This window comes from Lampris incognitus, chromosome 17 (assembly GCF_029633865.1).
Source record: "Lampris incognitus isolate fLamInc1 chromosome 17, fLamInc1.hap2, whole genome shotgun sequence".
In the NCBI taxonomy this organism is placed as follows: Eukaryota; Metazoa; Chordata; class Actinopteri; order Lampriformes; family Lampridae; genus Lampris; species Lampris incognitus.
In genome coordinates this window covers 2,752,479-2,772,355 of record NC_079227.1, presented here as the reverse complement: position 1 = coordinate 2,772,355, position 19,877 = coordinate 2,752,479, and the positions used below count along the sequence as shown (strand labels likewise).

The window sequence follows — 19,877 nt, the reverse complement described above, 5'->3', positions numbered from 1 at the left end:
TACAAACCGAACGCACCCAAAGCAGCTAACGCTAACTTCAGACAAAGGGAGGGTAACGTTAGCACCGCCGCTAGGGCGTGTAGCTATTGTGGAGGGCTACACGGCGCTAAAGCCACTTGCCCAGCTAAGGGTAAACAATGCATTAAATGCAAGAAGCTCAATCATTTTGCTAAAGTATGCAAGTCTAGCTCCCAGGGACAGACAAAGTACTACCGCGGCACAGTACATGCCGTCGGAGAGAACCCAGAAGAGTACACCACTGACAGAGAGCAGGAAGAACTGTACTTCGACAACATTACAGTGGAGAGCACCGCTGTGGGAGAACAGACAGAGCTGTACATAGACTGCATCTCAATAGAGAACAACGGAAAAAGCAACGAGCAGGCTTACGTAGAGGTTGGAATTGGCACACCTCCACAGAAGGTAAAGTTTAAACTAGACACTGGGGCACAGGCCAATACTATTCCCACCAACCTGTTCCAGGCGCTGTTCAAAAATGTGACACTGAAACCAGCAATACACAGACTCACTGAATATGGAGGAGGCGCGCTGAGCGTGAAAGGCACATGCAAACTCAAATGTAAGTACAGAGACAATGCAATTATGCTGGACTTTTACGTCATTGACACAAACGCCCCACCAGTCATGGCAATGAAAACATGCCGTGACCTAAACTTGGTAAAAATAGTGATGGCTGTGAGCGAGGAAAACAATGTCACATCACAGAGCATAATGGATGAGTATGCAGATGTTTTCCAGGGAATAGGAGAGTTCCCAGGCGAGTGCACCTTCCGCGTCACACCAGATGCAACGCCGGTCGTCTGCCCGCCACGCAGAATCCCCGTCGCCCTACGCAGCAAACTGAGGGACGAGCTTGACAGCATGGAGAAAGGCGGCATAATCTGTAAGGTAACAGAACCCACAGAATGGGTGAACGCACTCGTCATTGTTGAGAAGCCAAAGACAGGCAAACTTAGAGTGTGTTTAGACCCCAGAGCTCTTAACAAAGTGATACAACGACCTCACTACCCCCTCCCCACGCTGGAGGACGCCACCACAAAGCTTGCTGGAGCTGAGTACTTTAGCGTGTTAGACGCGCGGTCAGGCTATTGGGCCATCAAACTGAGCACTGAATCCTCAATGTTGACGACATTTAACACAGTGTTTGGCAGGTATCGTTTCCTCAGACTGCCATTCGGAATCGTGTCCGCTCAAGACGAGTTCCAGAGACGCGTGGATGAAACATATGAAGGATTGGACGGTGTGACGGCCATAGTGGACGATATACTAGTGTTCGGCAAGACTAAAGAGGAACATGACCAGCGTCTCAGAGCGATGCTGAAGCGCACAAGGGAGCGAGGGGTGAGGCTCAACCCCGACAAGTGTCACATATGCGTGTCCGAGGTAAGCTACTTCGGCCACACGCTCTCACACGAAGGCATCAAACCAGACCCACACAAGGTGAAGGCGGTCAAGGACATGCAACCCCCACAGAACAAAGCAGAGCTGGAGACAGTCCTCGGCATGATCAACTACCTCGCCAGATTTGCTCCACACCTCTCACAGATAAACTCACCCCTCAGACAGCTTCTGAAACAGGACAGTGAGTTTGTGTGGGATGCAGTCCACGACAAGGCGTTCCAAGAGATGAAGAATCTCATTACACAGCACCCAGGTCCAGTACTCTCATATTTCGACCCGCAGAAAGAGCTGCGACTCCAAGTGGATGCATCCAAAAGTGGCCTTGGGGCTGTCATGCTCCAAGATGGCAAACCAATTGCCTATGCGTCCAAGTCACTCAACAGCACTGAAGAAAACTACGCACAGATAGAGAAGGAGCTCTACGCTGTGGTCTTCGGCTGCAAGAGGTTCCACGAGTACATGTATGGACGAAAAGTGATTGTGGAGTCAGACCACAAGCCTCTGGAGGCAATACTAAAAAAGCCACTGGCAGCAGCACCACCCCGGCTGCAACGGATGATCCTGGCGCTCCAAAAATACGACATCCAAATCATCCACCGCCCCGGTAAGGACATACCGGTGGCCGACACACTGTCACGCAAGTCAATAGAACACCACGACAGTGACCTACAGGAAGGGATGGAGGCCCAAGTGCACACAGTCCTCAGCAACATCCCTGTGAGCGACACAAGACTCACAGAAATCAAGCAGGAAACAGCGCAAGATCCACAGCTCACCGCACTCAGACGAGCCACACTCACTGGCTGGCCAGACACAAAGAAAAAGTGCCCGCCCAGCATCCAGGAATACTGGAACCACAGAGCAGAAATCTCAGAAATGGACGGTATCCTGTTCAAAGGTGAGAGAATCATTGTCCCCCAAAAGCTTCGCAAGGACATGATACAGCGCATCCATGCCAGCCACCTTGGCGTGGAAAAAAGCAAATGCCGAGCAAGAGACTTACTGTTCTGGCCTGGCATGGGGAAACAGATCGAGGATGCGGTAGCAGACTGCAGCATATGCCAAGAACGGCGCAGCGCAAATGCAAAGGAACCAATGATGTCACACGCCATACCCGAGCGGCCGTGGCAAGTGATAGGCACAGACCTATTCACATGGAACTCACAGGACTTCATAGTCACTGTGGACTACTACTCCAGATTCTTCGAGCTAGAAAGACTTTACAGCTGCACCTCATCTGCCGTCATCATGAAGCTGAAAGCAGCAATGGCTCGACACGGAATCCCCGAGACTATCATCAGCGACAACGGTCCGTGCTACAGCTCTGGTGAGTTCCGCAACTTCTCACAGACATGGGGTTTCTCACACACCACCACAAGCCCCCACTACCCACAGAGCAACGGCCTCTCCGAGAAGACTGTCCAGACGGCCAAACGCATCCTGGACAAAGCCAAAGCTGAGAACAAAGACCCCTACATGAGCTTACTGGAGTATCGCAACACACCGGTGGACAACCTGAAATCACCGGCACAGCTACTGATGAGTCGGAGGCTGCGGTCCATTCTCCCATCAACAGCAAAACACCTGCAGCCACAGATCGCCAGTCAGGAGGATGTTCACAAAAGGAGAGAGGTATGTCAACAGCGCCAGCAGGCATACTACAACCGAACAGCCAAACCTCTGCCCCACCTGCCCGCAGGCACACCAATCCGCTTCCGGCAGGAGGATGGATCCTGGAGACCTGCAACTGTGGAAAGACCAGCGAACACAGACAGGAGCTACCACATCCAAACCAAAGAAGGTCAGATCTACCAACGCAACCGTCAACACCTGCGACAAAGCAGAGTGAACACTCACACTACACACACACACACTTCACAGCAGACTGTTACCAGCGCTAACAACAACACACAAGCCCATCAGCAAGAGCATGCTGAACCTCCAGACACGAACAATCAGCGACAACCAGACACACAGCCTGGTTACACCACGAGGTCAGGTCGCACGATCAAACCAAGACAAATCCTTGACTTATGAATGTTAAAAAAGAGAATTTTACACCAACCTGTACTATACCTGCTATGTTTTGAAAAGAAATATTTACAGCGTTCACTTACCTTGTGTACCTACCTGCTGTTTGCAGTTACCAGTAATGAAATAAAAAAAAAAAAAGATGAAATGTTATTACGGTGTCACATTTAGACAGTGAAGGAAATGTTTTACACTACTTTGTTGCAGTCCAGTTATATAAGAGTTCCACTTTCATATTCTTTCTTATTAAGATTGTATTCGCTTATAAACATGCTCAACGTGGTCTGTATCTCTGCAGAGAAAGCAGCACTTTTCAGAAAAAGGGAGATGTAATATTTGCTAGTAATATTTGATTTGCTAATGTCCCTTACGGCTTTCCGTAGCGCCACAACAAAGTCACGTGATGTACGTAACAACGTCAGTCGGAATCCGGTCGGTGAATAAACACCCAGCACGAGAGAAGTCGTCCTTGCTTCATTAATGTTATAAGTTAACATAGCCAGAGGGCACAGAACATTACAGGTATGTGTGTTAGTTTGGATATGTGTGTTAGTTTGGGTATGTGTGTTAGTTTGGATATGTGTGTTAGTTTAGATATGTGTGTTAGTGTGGGTGTGTGTGTTAGTTTGGATATATGTGTTAGTTTAGATATGTGTGTTAGTGTGGGTATGTGTGTTAGTTTAGATATGTGTGTTAGTTTGGGTATGTGTGTTAGTTTGGGTATGTGTGTTAGTTTGGATATGTGTGTTAGTGTGGGTGTGTGTATTAGTTTGGGTATGTGTGTTAGTTTGGGTATGTGTGTTAGTGTGGGTATGTGTGTTAGTTTGGATATGTGTGTTGTTTGTGTTGTACTGCTGTGGCCTGGGGGGGACGGCATGTCGTTTCACTTCGTCTACGCAAGTGCATGAAGTGAAACGACAAACAGTGTTCCTGATTCCTGATTCCTGATTCCTGAACACACGTCAGCACCCGCTCCACATGTCACGTGTCAGTACCCGCTCCACATGTCATGTGTCAGTACCCGCTCCACATGTCACGTGTCAGTACCCGCTCCACATGTCACGTGTCAGTACCCGCTCCACATGTCACGTGTCAGTACCCGCTCCACATGTCACGTGTCAGCACCCGCTCCACATGTGACGCTGTCCCGGCAGAGCAACTGCCCAAGCTAAGCTTGAGTTGTAATGCCTAGCCCTCCTCAAGTTTCACACGATCCCATCAGCTTTCTTGTGTCGTGATGTTTGAGGTCATAGTTTGACTGCAGCCTCGATCTCACAACCGTACAAACAATTCAGCTTTTGTTGAGTACAAACAATTCAGCCGTGCACACAATTAAACCACGAGGGCTGCATGACCTTCGACCTGATGAAGCAAAGCTCGTTTTCCTTGGACAGCGGCTGGTAAAAGCGGTCTCGGACACGTGCACCAACAACGTCATGGTCTGCTTCTAGAGACCCGTATGCGTCGCGGTTCTCTGGTAAATATACTTGGTGTGTCCGTCACGTGTTCGGTCACGTCCCTCCAGCCGATGTTTGGCGACTTGGTGACGTCACGTGTGCGCCGAGCTTCAGCGAGCGGAAACGGACCGGGGAGTCTTTGTCCGGTGCTGAGCGTAAGTTTCGACCCGTAATGCTGTCCGTCTTCCTGGCTTCGACCTTCAACACATTCTGACATCTCCATTTCCTCACATTCCGAACTTTTCTCCCTTTAACTGTAGGTGTTATACATGTAATGTACTGGGATTGAGATAGCAGTGTTGGAGCGCCCTCTACAGGTGCTGGACGTGTTCACCGCTGTGCTGTAGACATGCGCTGTGAAAGAACTGCGCGACCTACACCCAGAGCCTTAGAAAGAGAGAGTGACGTCAACTCTGTAGACGTCAATGGGCCAATCATTTAACAGCAATGGCGGATCATGGGAGCCCGGATAGTTCCACACAGCGCGACCCGCCGGGGCAACAGGGTTTCCATGGTGAAGCTGTGTTTCTCGCATTAATCCAAGGTTAATTTACAGGTAAGAAGCTACAGCTGACAGTTTAATGATGACCATTTTACAAGCACGTTTGAATCAAATTAACGATGTAATTTAAAGCGTGACAGCTCGTCAATGTTCTTACACATGCGCATAGAATATGTGTCACGTTGGAATATATCTATCTACTCATATATTTTCGTAATGTGTGTGTGTGTGTGTGTGTGTGTGTGTGTGTGTGTGTGTGTTAGTTAGTGTAGATAGCGGGACTGAAAACTAAAGCATTTATGATCCTAATTCTTTTTGGAGGTGGTAGGTATTGTCTCAGAGAGTAAGGGAAAAATCCCAGAAAATTAAAATTATGCATAATTATGCATAAATATGCAAAATATGCATTTTTCTAAAAATGGCTAAAAACCACTTTTCTCGGTATTTCAGATGATGCTGAGCATCTTTGATTTTTTTCACCTATATAAAAAAAAATTTCTGGGACTTAGAAATGTTTTGGCATTAAGCAAAATATGCATTTTTGCAAAAATGCACTTATGATCCTAATTTTTTTTGGAGGTGGTATGTATTGTTCCAGAGAGGACCAGAAAAATAGCAGAAAATTAAAATAATTATAATAATTATGCATAATTATGCAAAATATGCATTTTCTAAAAATCAATTTTCTCGGCATTTCAGGGGATTCTGAGCATTTGGGGGAGGGAGTTGGAGTGGGGGGGGTTTAGGGGCAGGGGGAAGGCGGTTAGCTGGCAGGATGAAGAGGAGGGAGATTTAGACGGGTGGATAACCAAACCGCTACATTGTAGCGGGGTTCTTCTTAATATAATAATTATGCATAATTATGCAAAATATGCATTTTCTAAAAATGGCTAAAAACCAATTTTCTCGGCATTTCAGACGATTCTGAGCATTTGGGGGGAGGGAGTTGGAGTGGGGGGGGGGTTTAGGGGCAGGGGGAAGGCGGTTAGCTGGCAGGATGAAGAGGAGGGAGATTTAGACGGGTGGATAACCAAACCGCTACATTGTAGCGGGGTTCTTCTTAATTATAATAATTATGCAAAATATGCGTTTTCTAAAAATGGTGTAACTGATTAGTTTCTTGCCCGGTGCGGGATTCGATACGGGGTGTACTGCGCCACAAGGCGACGTCACTAACCGCTCGGCTAAAGGGTCAGACCCATTAACTAAGGGCTAACGGGTGTTATTAGTAGTTTAAAATGGCTAAAAACCACTTTCCTCAGCATTTCAGATGATTCTGAGCATTTGGGGGGGGGGAGTTGGAGTGGGGGGGGGGTTTAGGGGCAGGGGGAAGGCGGTTAGCTGGCAGGATGAAGAGGACGGAGATTTAGACGGGTGGATAACCAAACCGCTACATTGTAGCGGGGTTCTTCTAGTATCTATATATCAATGTAACAATCTGACAATATTGGTTACAGTAGTTAGCAGAAATGGCGGCTAAGCAGTTCATGTAAATGACCCGCCGAGCTTGGTTTGGAGCTATTGGGCGGCTACATGAACCACGTGACCCTCTCGCCTTCTGACCCCTCAGTGACGCAGATCTCTTCTTCATCTAGGGCTCTGCCCACGCCTACTCCGCCGTCTCGGTGTCCGTAACGTGTCTAAGTTAGGCGCAAACCCAGAATATTACAGTCTGGCGACGAGGACGGGATGAGACAAATCCACCAAAGCGATACTAGTCTGCGGGAAGTAGATCACAGACCAACATTTTGTCGCGTTAAGAAACGGCTAACACAAAGCGGTGACGAGAGCTAGCTAGATAGCTAAGCTACGGCTAGGTGACGACGGGAGCTGGCAAGATGGCGGCGTCCTCTGGACAGAGGACTTGCCCGTGGACGGCGCTGCGGGCTGGACGGTGTTGTCAACGGTTTGTTTTTGCTTCTCTGTTGTTACGTTTTTGGCGGTGTCGTTTTTGGGAAATTCTGGATGTGTGTTTTGTGTGTCACCCTGCTGTGAGCTGGGGAAACCAAGTTCCATTTCTTGGTGTATGTAAGTACGTCTAAGAAATGACGCGAGGTTGTCACCGATCCCTGATTTCAGACCGGAGCGTTGGCGGAGTTCAGCCGGGGAAGGGAGATTCTGAGTCTGGCCTGGGAAGCCGGGAACAGTGGGTGGTGGCTAACAATGTGGATGACGGGGCAAAGGTCAGTGTGCTCCTGTCAGTCATAGGAGCAGATGCTTACCGACTAATGGAAAAGGTGGTGAGTCCTGATAAGCCTAGCACACAGACCTGTCATGTGCTGAGCAAGGCCCCCAGGGACCTTGATAAACCGGAGCCCGTGGGCAAACCCGAACGGTTCCGTTTCCAGAGAAGCAGCCAGCAAGAGGGGGAGTCGATCTCGGACTACGTAGTAGCACTGAAGCAGCTGGCGACTCGCTGTGATTTCGGCACACGCCGTAACGATGCACCCCGTGACCGTTTTGTTGGCGGCTTAAAGACAAAAGCAGTTCAGAGAAAACTGCTCTCAGACCCAGCACTAACACTCCAGACGGCAAGGGAAGGAGCAGGGGAACTGAAGGAACACGGTAATGTAAATAAAGTGCACTATCAGAAAACCTGTTTGCGGATGACATTGATACCTGTAGTGAGAGTAGGGTGCAGGTTGAGGAGAGCCTGGAGAGGTGGAGGTATGCACTGGAGAGAAGAGGAATGAAAGTCAGTAGCAGCAAGACAGAATACCTATGCATAATGAGAGGGGGGACAGAGGAATGGTGATGATGCAAGGAGTAGAGGTGACGAAGGCGTATGAGTTTAAATACTTGGGGTCAACTGTCCAAAGTAACGGGGAGTGCAGAAGAGAGGTGAAGCAGAGAGTGCAGGCAGGGTGGAGTGGGTGGAGAAGAGTGTCAGGAGTGATGTGTGACAGAAGGGTACCAGCAAGAGTTAAAGGGAAGGTTTACAAGATGGTAGTGAGACCAGCTATGTTGTATGGTTTGGAGACAGTGGCACTGATGAAAAGACAGGAGGTGGAGCTGGAGGTGGCAGAGATGAAGATGATAAGCTTTTCATTGGGAGTGATGAAGAAGGACAGGATTAGGAATGAGTATATTAGAGGGACAGCTCAGGTTGGACAGTTTGGAGACAAAGCAAGAGAGATGAGGTTGAGATTGTGGAGGAGAGATGCTGGGTATATTGGGAGAAGGATGCTGAATATGGAGCTGCCAGGGAAGAGGAGAAGAGGAAGTCCAAAGAGAAGGTTTATGGATGTGGTGAGAGAGGACATGCAGGTAGCTGGCGTGACAGGAAGATGAAGAGGACAGGTAGAGATGGAAACAGATGATGTAAAGAAAACCTACCAACAAGCTCAGAGGAGTGATGACAGCAAACAGCAGCAGCCACAGCCATGCTACCGATGTGGGGGTAAGCACAACGTGCGGGTATGCAGGTTTAAGAAAGACATGCCATCACTGCTCCAAAGTAGGCTGTATTGCAGAAACAAGAGAACACACCCAGCACTCGTGGAGGGAGCTCCAATGCTGCTATCTCAATGCCGATACACTACACTACTGAGTGTTGAGGCATTGAGATGGCAGCATTGGAGCTCCCTCCACGAGTGCTGGGTGTGTTCTTTGCTTTGTTGTAGACATGCGCTGTTGAGTGTATATGGATTAAAGAACTGCACGACATACACCACTGTCTCGGTTTCCGTAATGAATCTTAAGTTAGGCGTTATCCCAGTATATTACATCATGTCATCTGGAAGTTTCATGGGTTCGCACGTTGTTCCTCGGCCATGCTTTGCCGCACGTTCTGCGCGCACATCTTGTTTACATTGCAGCTTTTACATCACACGATAAGAGGGCTGTGTTCTTTTCCCCCCCAAATAAACCACCGAAATGCAATGTAATTTATGTTTCGGCTGCAGTATAAATAGTTGATATATTCTGTAGCTATATTATTTGTGACCCTATTTACGCCATTTTGCAAACCAGAAGAACTACAACTATGGTGCTGATTTGTATAAAGCTGCATGCCGCAGCTCAAGGTCATTGTAATTTTAAAAAATATTAGTGTATTTCCTACAATTTGAAGTTGTAAATATTATATTGACAGTACACTGAGGGGTTTAAGGCGATGGTAACACATTTGCGTGATCAGATTTTAAATATCTAATTGTTAAATGGGTGAAAATTAATTTTGACCATATTTTCACTCCTGTTCCATCCCACTCCCACAAAACTATTCCTGTCCCATTACCAATCCCATGCCTGAGGAAAAGAATGATGACTGTCCCATCCCATTCACATGTTGTGTATTTTTTTATGGGGGGGGTAGTCTACCCATTAGGCAATGAAATGGTTTTGATTTGATCCAAAGGAATTGAATCAAGTGCAACTGGACTTGGTTATATAACCAAGTCCAGTTGCAGTTGCACTTGATTCAATTCCTTTGGATAACTATGACCTGGATGAATGAGAACATTCACAGACATTTTGATTTGATGTTCTCGCCATCCTTTTTGTTTTTAGATTACTTTGTGTTCTACTGCAGCTTTTTATGCACACCATTTGGCCAGTAGGTTCAGACTTGCCCTAAAGCTCTGTCAGTGTGTCACACGGATCATTGTCCTTTGCTCTGCGTTGCAACATTATCTTTCCCGAATCTGACTTCTACTCCGTTGTTGTCATTTGAATGGTGGCTGCACAATGCTTCATCAATCCACATATGTCATGCGTTGGTCAGGTGGCTGGAACCAACCAGCAGTGGTGGGCTGTCAGGGCCATCAGGGCCTTCTCTGCTGGCCCTGTCAAACTCAAAATCATAATTTGTTTTTCATAGTTAAATGAAGTATGCCTGAAATGTGTCTGAATTCAATTGCTTGTTCTGTTGTGGGGCTGAGCAGGGATTTCCTATGTCGAAATGCATCACCGCTCCTTGGACCAGCACTGATGGTGTTGCTAGCCTTTTCTTGAAGCCCAAAGCTGCAAACTGATTACAAATTTGAGTGACTGTATCATCAGTCAATCAAATTTTGATGTTTAGAGGCAGAATGCCCCAGGGGCCCTGAGACGTATCAGTGCTAGGCCCGGCGTCGTCATCAACTCCGAGCTTGAGCGTTGATAGTTTGTTGAGGAATGGTAAGGTGGAGATGGGCTTGTAGTTGGTAATAGCTGTGGCATCAAGATTGCTCTTCTTCAGAAGTAGTTTAACAACAGCTGTCTTAAGTGCTGCAGGACATATACCTGACTGAAGAGAGCAGTTAATAATTTCTAAAACATAATGTGCTGTGCAATTAAACATTTTTTTAAAAATGTGGTAGGGAGAGGTACCAAGCAGCAGGTGGAGGACCTGAGCTGCCCAACAATCTTGTCTAGACTTTTAAGGTCTAGAGGGTCAAAGTGAGACATGGTGGTAGTGACATTTTTGGAGAACCGGAGGGTAGGTTCATTACTGGATCTTGAGGTACTAATGTTCTGTCTAATGGCAATACTTTCGTTATTGAAGAATGTAGCGAATTACTCACGTTTTTCGGTGGACAGCATCTCTGATGGGTTTGGAGATGGTGGTTTAATAAGCACTTTACTATTGTTAATAAAGTGCTTTTCTAAAAGGATGGCTTTCTACAGTTGAGCCTCAATTCATGCCTTACTTCAGCCGACGTTTAGAGCAAAATGTTCATGATGGATGTGTTCTGTGGGGTGCTCAAGTAGTTATCCCCAACAAGGAAGAAAAATGATGCTAAAGTTGCTGCATCAGGTCCATCCAGGAATGTCTAGGATGAAGGGCTTAGCAAGGTCATATCTTTGGTTGCCACAGATGGATCAGGATGTAGAGAAGGAAGTAAAACAGTGTGACGTCTGTCAACAAAACAGCAAGTCTGCTCCTACAGCACCATTGCATCCCTGGGAATGGCCAGAGAAGCCATGGACTCGACTTTATGTGGATTATGCAGGTCCATTCTTAGGCAAGATGATCCTTGTGTTGGTTGATTCCCATTCTAAATGGATGGATGTCTAGCCAGCAAATACAGCAACCAGTCATGGAACCACTGAAAAACTTAAGAAAAGTTTCGGGTGTCCATGGTCTACCCCAGATGTTGGTGAGTGATAATGCTACTGGCTTTACAAGTGATTTCCTGAGTAAAAATGGAATCAGACTTGTGACTTCAGCCCCTTTTCATCCTTTGTCCAGTGGATTGGCCTATATAAAGAAGAAGACGGGTGTGTCTGTTCTCTCTCATTTTGTTTGTTGAAGCTGCCAAAGACAAATAAAGCTAAAGAAAAGCTCCTTCTGGAGTCCTGAGTCCTCACTGGTGTTTTTTGGATACACTATGTTATACCCAGTATGCAAAAGAAGTGGGGGTTTGTCGCCAAGTCGGAGCACCGGAGAAGGGGAGATACGCCTGGCAGAAATCTGCACTCTACCGACTGCACGCTTCTACTTGTTGTTGTGCCGTGTGTGTGTGTGTGTGTGTGTGTAGTGTAGTGTGGCTGCTGAGTGACATGAAGGAAGATGTAATGGTGATGCTGCAGGAGCTGCTATAGTGCACAGTGGTGTGCGTTGTGCTGGTGAAAGATCAGATGTCTTGTTGGTGTTGGTCCAGTAGTGCATATAGTGCGTGATCATGTATTTTGTATGTGGTTGTGTTGGCTGTATCGGCACCCATATGAGAAATATGTGTGGGGAAGGTGGGGGTGAGGGGGGGCAGTTCGTTACTGAAGGCCCTGCCCGGTACACTACTGCCAACCAGCCACCAGAGCAGACAGGAGAGGATAAGAAAGAATAAACAGGACGAGGTCAGTACCTAGTATATGGCTGGACCGTCTATGGTCAGTGGTCGTGTCTGTGATGTGACTTCCTGGATATCAAATGTTGTGCAGTTTTCTGACGTGGTCCCAGTAACGTGTTGTTAAGAGTGTGAAGCAGCACATCTTGCTAGAAGTGTTATCAACACGCAGTTTAATGCCAAAACTTTCTTAAATTTTGCATTTCCTACTGAGAGTAAAAGGAAGGTCAGCCATTTTTTTATCTTGGCAGACAGAAACTTGACTGTCCCGTGACGGGGACACAGGCTCCACCACCATTGGCTATCGCTTCAAATGTTGATATTTTTGGTTCAGAAACGTGGAGGTTTTAATGTGTCCATGATTTGAATGCCAACATTTTATTCCGGTGGCTTGACAGGAACATGGACGGATGCGAGGGAGCCTCGAGCGTCACAGTTTGAAGTGCGAGGCCGCTGACCAAGCTGCCATGGGTGTGACGGGTTGGGAACGAGAATATGTTGACCCGGTTTACACATTATACCGTATACTACTGCACATTATACACATATACACTACACTGCTGCACATTATACACATTATACCCTACACTACTGCACATTATACACATTATACCGTACACTACTGCAGATTATACACATATACCCTACACTGCTGCACATTATACACATTATACCCTACACTGCTGCACATTATACCCTACACTACTGCACATTATACACTTTATACCTTACACTACTGCAGATTATACACATTATACCCTACACTACTGCACATTATGCACTTTGTACCTTACACTACTGCACATTATACACATTATACCCTACACTACTGCACACTATACACATTATACCCTACACTACTGCACATTATACCCTACACTACTGCACTTTATACACATTATACCCTACACTACTGCACATTATACACATTATACCCTACACTGCTGCACATTATATACATATACCCTACACTGCTGAACATTATACACATTATACCCTACAAAACTGCACATTATACACATTATACCCTACACTGCTGCACATTATACACATTATACCCTACACTGCTGCACATTATACACATTATACCCCCCACTACTGCACATTATACACATACCCTACATTACTGCGCATTATACCCTACACTACTGCATACTATACACATTATACCCTACACTACTGCACATTATACACATTATACCCTACACTGCTGCACATTATACACATATACCCTACACTGCTGAACATTATACACATTATACCCTACACTGCTGCAGATTATACACATTATACCCTATACTGCTGCACATTATACCCTATGCTACTGCAGATTATACACATATACCCTAAACTACTGCAGATTATACACATTATACCCTACACTACCGCAGATTATACACATCCCCTACATTACTGCACATTATACCCTACACTACTGCATACTATACACATTATATCCTACACTACTGCAAATTATACACATTATACCCTATGCTGCTGCACATTATACACGTTATACCCTACACTACTGCACATTATACACATACCCTACATTACTGCACATTATACCCTACACTACTGACACTATACACATTATACCCTACACTACTGCACATTATACACATATACCCTGCACTGCTGCACATTATACACATTATACCCTACACTACTGCACATTATGCACTTTATACCTTACACTACTGCAGATTATACACATTATACCCTACACTACTGCACATTATACATATTATACCCTACACTACTGCACACTATACACATTATACCCTACACTACTGCACATTATACACATTATACCCTACACTACTGCACTTTATACACATACCCTACACTACTGCACATTATACACATTATACCCTACACTGCTGCACATTAGACATTATGCCCTACACTGCTGCACATTATACACATACCTTACACTGCTGCACATTATACCCTACACTACTGCAGATTATACACATATACCCTACACTACTGCAGATTATACACATTATACCTTACACTGCTGCACATTATACCCTACACTACTGCAGATTATACACATTATACCCTACACTACTGCACATTATACACATACCCTACATTACTGCGCATTATACCCTACACAACTGACATTATACACATTATATCCTACACTACTGCACATTATACACATTATACCCTATGCTGCTGCACATTATACACATTATACCCTATACTGCTGCACATTATGCACGTTATACCCTACACTACTGCAGATTATACACATATACCCTACACTACTGCAGCTTATACACATTATACCCTACACTACTGCACATTATACACATACCCTACATTACCGTACGTTATACCCTACAGCACATTATACACATTATACCCTGCGCTACTGCACATTATACACATTATACCCTACACTACCACACATTATACACATACCCTACACTACTGCACATTGTACACATTATACCCTACACTACTGCACATTATACACATTATACCCCATACTACTACACATTATACACATTATACCTGCATTAGTGTGACGAGTTGGGAATGAGAGTATGTGGGCATGTGCAACAGTCACTTCACAAAGGCTGCAAAGACCAGCTGGGTCCACCAGTGATGTTGGACTAAATCTCTCATTGTTTGATAGAAAACAAGACCCAGCAAGATGTGATTTTTTTTTTTTAAAAATGTTATCACTTCTGAAGAAAAATATCCTAGCACATTTGTCAAACAATATAATTTATTCTGATTAAATGACTTCTTGGACAACTGTTTTATTTCGCCTTTTAAGTCATGTGAATCGTAGCTGGAGTGAGACATTCCATACTAACGAAGCTGTTGAAGTTAAAAGCTGCACATACCTGCTGACATTACTGAACTAATTTCTATTATTTACTATTGCAATAGATACGGTGTCACAACAAATGAACTAATTTCTATTATTTACTATTGCAATAGATACTGTATCACAACAAATGAACTAATTTCTATTATTTACTATTGCAATATATCGTGTCACAACAAATGAACTAATTTCTATTATTTACTATTGCAATAGATACTGTATCACAACAAATGAACTAATTTCTATTATTTACTATTGCAATAGATACTGTATCACAACAAATGAACTAATTTCTATTATTTACTATTCCAATAGATCGTGTCACAACAAATGAACTAATTTCTATTTACTATTAAAATAGATACTGTATCACAACAAATGAACTCATTTCTATTATTTACTATTGCAATAGATACTGTTTCACAACAAATGAACTCATTTCTATTATTTACTATTGCAATAGATACTGCTTCACAACAAATGAACTAATTTCTATTGTTTACTATTGCAATAGATACTGTTTCACAACAAATTAACTAATTTCTATTATTTACTATTGGAACAGATACTGCTTCACAACAAATGAACTAATTTCTATTGTTTACTATTGCAATAGATACTGTTTCACAGCAAATTAACTAATTTCTATTATTTACTATTGCAACAGATACTGCTTCACAACAAATGAACTAATTTCTATTGTTTACTATTGCAATAGATACTGTATCACAGCAAATGAGCTCATTTCTGTTATTTACTATTGCAATAGATACTGTATCACAACAAATGAACTCATTTCTAGTATTTACTATTGCAACAGATACTGTATCACAACAAATGAACTCATTTCTGTTATTTACTATTGCAATAGATACTGTGTCACAACAAATGAACTAATTTCTAGTATTTGCCATTGCAATAGATACTGTATCACAACAAATTAACTCATTTCTAGTATTTACTATTGCAACAGATACTGTATCACAACAAATGAACTCATTTCTGTTATTTACTATTGCAATAGATACTGTATCACAACAAATGAACTAATTTCTATTACTATTGCAATAGATACTGTATCACAACAAATGAACTAATTTCTGTTATTTACTATTGCAACAGATACAGTATCACAACAAATGAACTAATTTCTGTTATTTACTATTGCAATAGATACTGTATCACAACAAATGAACTAATTTCTAGTATTTGCCATTGCAATAGATACTGTATCACAACAAATGAACTAATTTCTGTTATTTACTATTGCAATAGATACTGTATCACAACAAATGAACTCATAGCTGTTATTTACTATTGCAATAGTTACTGTATCACAACAAATGAACTCATAGCTGTTATTTACGATTGCAATAGATACTGTATCACAACAAATGAACTAATTTCTGTTATTAACTGTTGCAATAGTTACTGTATCACAACAAATGAACTAATTTCTATTGTTTACTATTGCAATAGATACTGTATCACAACAAATGAACTAATTTCTGTTATTTACTATTGCAATAGATACTGTATCACAACAAATGAACTCATAGCTGTTATTTGCTATTGCAATAGTTACTGTATCACAACAAATGAACTCATAGCTGTTATTTACTATTGCAATAGTTACTGTATCACAACAAATGAACTCATAGCTGTTATTTACTATTGCAATAGTTACTGTATCACAACAAATGAACTCATAGCTGTTATTTACTATTGCAATAGATACTGTATCACAACAAATGAACTAATTTCTGTTATTTACTATTGCAATAGATACTGTATCACAACAAATGAACTCATAGCTGTTATTTACTATTGCAATAGTTACTGTATCACAACAAATGAACTCATAGCTGTTATTTACTATTGCAATAGTTACTGTATCACAACAAATGAACTCATAGCTGTTATTTACTATTGCAATAGATACTGTATCACAACAAATGAAAACCTCACAGAACTGATTTTGTTTTCAGCATCTTTCAGCCTTGCTGTCTGTAAAGCTAATCTGCTGCCTCGCTCAGCGTAATGCAAGTAAGAGACCTTGACACGCTGCCGGAAGAGTGACGCATTTACCTTGAAGCCAAAGGCCTCTGCTGTGAGGTAGCGCCTCTCGTAGTTTATCAGCCCAAACTGCAGCTTCAACGGGTAGTTCCCATTTGTAGGCATGCTGACCTGTACAACCAGGAGAGAGAGAGACAGAGAGACAGTCAGAGAGACAGACAGAGAGACACACACACAGAGACAGAGAGACAGAGACAGACAGACGGAGAGAGAAAGAGAGACGGACAGAGATAGAGAGACAGATAGAGGGAGAGAGAGAGAGAGATAGAGAGGGAGAGAGAGAGACCAAGAGAGAGATAGAGAGGGAGAGAGAGAGACAGACAGAGAGGGAGAGACAGAGAGAGAGGGAGGGAGAGAGCGGGAGGGAGAGAAAGACAGAGACAGACAGACGGAGAGAGAAAGAGAGACAGACAGAGAGGGAGCGGTAGACAGCGAGACAGACGGGGGGGGGGTAAAAACTCCATAAAAGAGGGGTGTAAAAAGGAGGAGTGTGTGGGAAAGGTGGTGGTGGTGGTGGGTGGAGGTGATGTCATAGAACAGGCCAGAGAAACAGGAAATCAGTTCACTAGAAAACATGAAGAACTCCACAGCCCACAAACCCAACTTCCTGTTTTCATCCCTGCAGTTTACTCACTGTGGGTCGCGGGCTTCCTCTGCAGATCGAGCGGCTTTATTTTCAGTTTCCAGATTTAATGGATTTTTATTTATTTTATTTATTTTTCTTTACAAAGGCTGCTTTTGTTATTCCTTCTCCATCTTCTGGTTTTTGCTCTTTTTCGTCCTCTCCCTCAGTGTTCCTTTATCAGGATTAAAACCAACGATTCAATCCGGAATTTGACATCACCTCTTCTTTTTCCCGTCTGTTGGTTTCACCTTCCTGTCTGTCTCTGTCTGTCTGTCTGTCTCTCACTCTCTCTCTCGCTCTCTCTCTCCCTCTGCAACCCGAGCTCTCCTCTATCCTCCGGCTACTCTCTCTCTGCCTTTCCTTCCTAGACTGTAGTCTATCTATCTATCTGTCTATCTATCTATCTATCTATCTATCTATCTATCTATCTATCTATCTATCTATCTATCTATCTATCTATCTATCTATCTATCTATCTATCTATCTATCTATCTATCTATCTATCTATCTATCTATCTATCTATCTATGTCATACAGAACTTTCCAGTCGTCGTCTTCTTGTTCCTTCTTTTCTCTTCAGTTTCTGGTGATGGAGGAAAGTGGTTCATTGCTGCAGCTTCTGGATTCATTCACTCCGAAACACAAAACCAGGAGCCTCAGTTACCCTGGCTCTCTTGCTCTCTCTCTCTCTCTCTCTCTCTCTCTCTCTCCCCCTCCCTCTCTCTCTCTCTCTCTCTCCCTCTCTCCCCCCCTCCCTCTCCCTCTCTCCGCCTCCTCCTCCGTATGGGAGCCTGGCTTTTTCTGGCCCATCATTTTTTTTTGCACTCTGCGACTCATCGCACAGAGAGGGAACCTGGAAACAATGCATGCACTCACACGCACACACACACGTGCACACTCCTGGGTGTGCACACCCAGTGCAGAGGAACCAGAGTGCTCCCCGGGTCTTGGGGCTGTGGCTCCTCTTACCTGCCCAGCCTGCAGGGTTGAGTTACACTGCTTCTCTGATTGCAACTCTACAGATCAACTCGAATGGGGCCAGAGTGAGTGGGGGAAGGGGGGAGGGGGTTGGTAAAAATACATATATATATATATGTGTGTGTGTGTGTGTGTGTGTGTGTGTGTGTGTGTGAAATAAACATCAGCGATGCTTTGCAACAAGCAGAAACTGCAGGCGCATCCTAAGATGTTGCAAGTTCCTCCTCTTGATGGTATTCCTTGGTGGCAGGGTGGTCAGAGCATTTGTGTTGTGGTGAACCCTTCTGCATCTTCAACAGGTATCTCAGCAGGTATCTCAGGGTCACAAGTGTTTTGCCCCTCAGCCTGTGAACCTCGCCTGAGTGGGGCAGCAAAGACCAAATTAGCCTTCACCTGCAGGAGGGTTCCAACTGCGGGCTCTCATCAACCACAACCATCTTGAGCTGGTCTCAGCTGCCATGGCTATCTCCCCAGTGGCTTGCCTCAGTTGTTTGGGTTCCAAACCCATCTTCTGCAGGAAATGATGGACTGATGTTCCTGGGAAACCACCGCTGCCGACTTCAGTGGGAAACAAGGTTGTGCACCATCCTTTGACGAGAGCTTCATCAATCAAATCCTGATATATGGCTTTCTTCTGTTGGTGAGAGACGGCTAGCCTGTCCTCCCAGGGCACTGCGAGTTCAGCTACTAAGATGATTTTTGTGCTCCTGGATAGAAGTACCATGTCTGGTCGGAGTGAGGTTACTGCCACCTCTCTCTGTCTCTCTCTCTGTCTCTCTCTCTCTGTCTCTGTCTCTCATATATTGTAATGACCATGGATAACTAGACTCGCTAGCCCTTGGCTAGCGGGTCGGACCCTTTGGTCGACTGGTTAACTTAGTCGCCCGTGGTGCGGGAGATCCGGGTTCGCGTCCTGGCTGTGGCGGTTCCGGGCTGCCCCCTGAATTCACTACATTGGTGTCAGGAGTGGGATGGTGAGACTGGGAGGCCATCGGAAGCACGTGCACCCAGAGGAATGAAGGCGCTGATATGCTGAAGTGCGGGGAGCTGCTTCCCGAAGGAGGGGGGTTACTGTAACGACCGCGGATGACTAGACTCGCTAGCCCTTGGCTAACGGGTCAGACCCTTTGGTCGACTGGTTAACTTAGTCCCCCATGGTGCGGGAGAC

The 19,877-nt window shown here is 44.5% G+C and overlaps 1 protein-coding gene across 1 annotated transcript in view; it reads right to left on the bottom strand.

The window, feature by feature from the left end:
- Window positions 1-17,211, bottom strand: part of fscn2b (fascin actin-bundling protein 2b, retinal) — a 50,738-nt gene extending 33,527 nt beyond the window's left edge. Inside the window, exon 1 of the mRNA XM_056297797.1 lies at window positions 17,119-17,211. Coding sequence (XP_056153772.1) covers window positions 17,119-17,211 — 93 coding nt within the window. The remainder of the gene's footprint in view (window positions 1-17,118) is intronic.
- Between the last annotated feature and the right edge of the window lie 2,666 nt (window positions 17,212-19,877).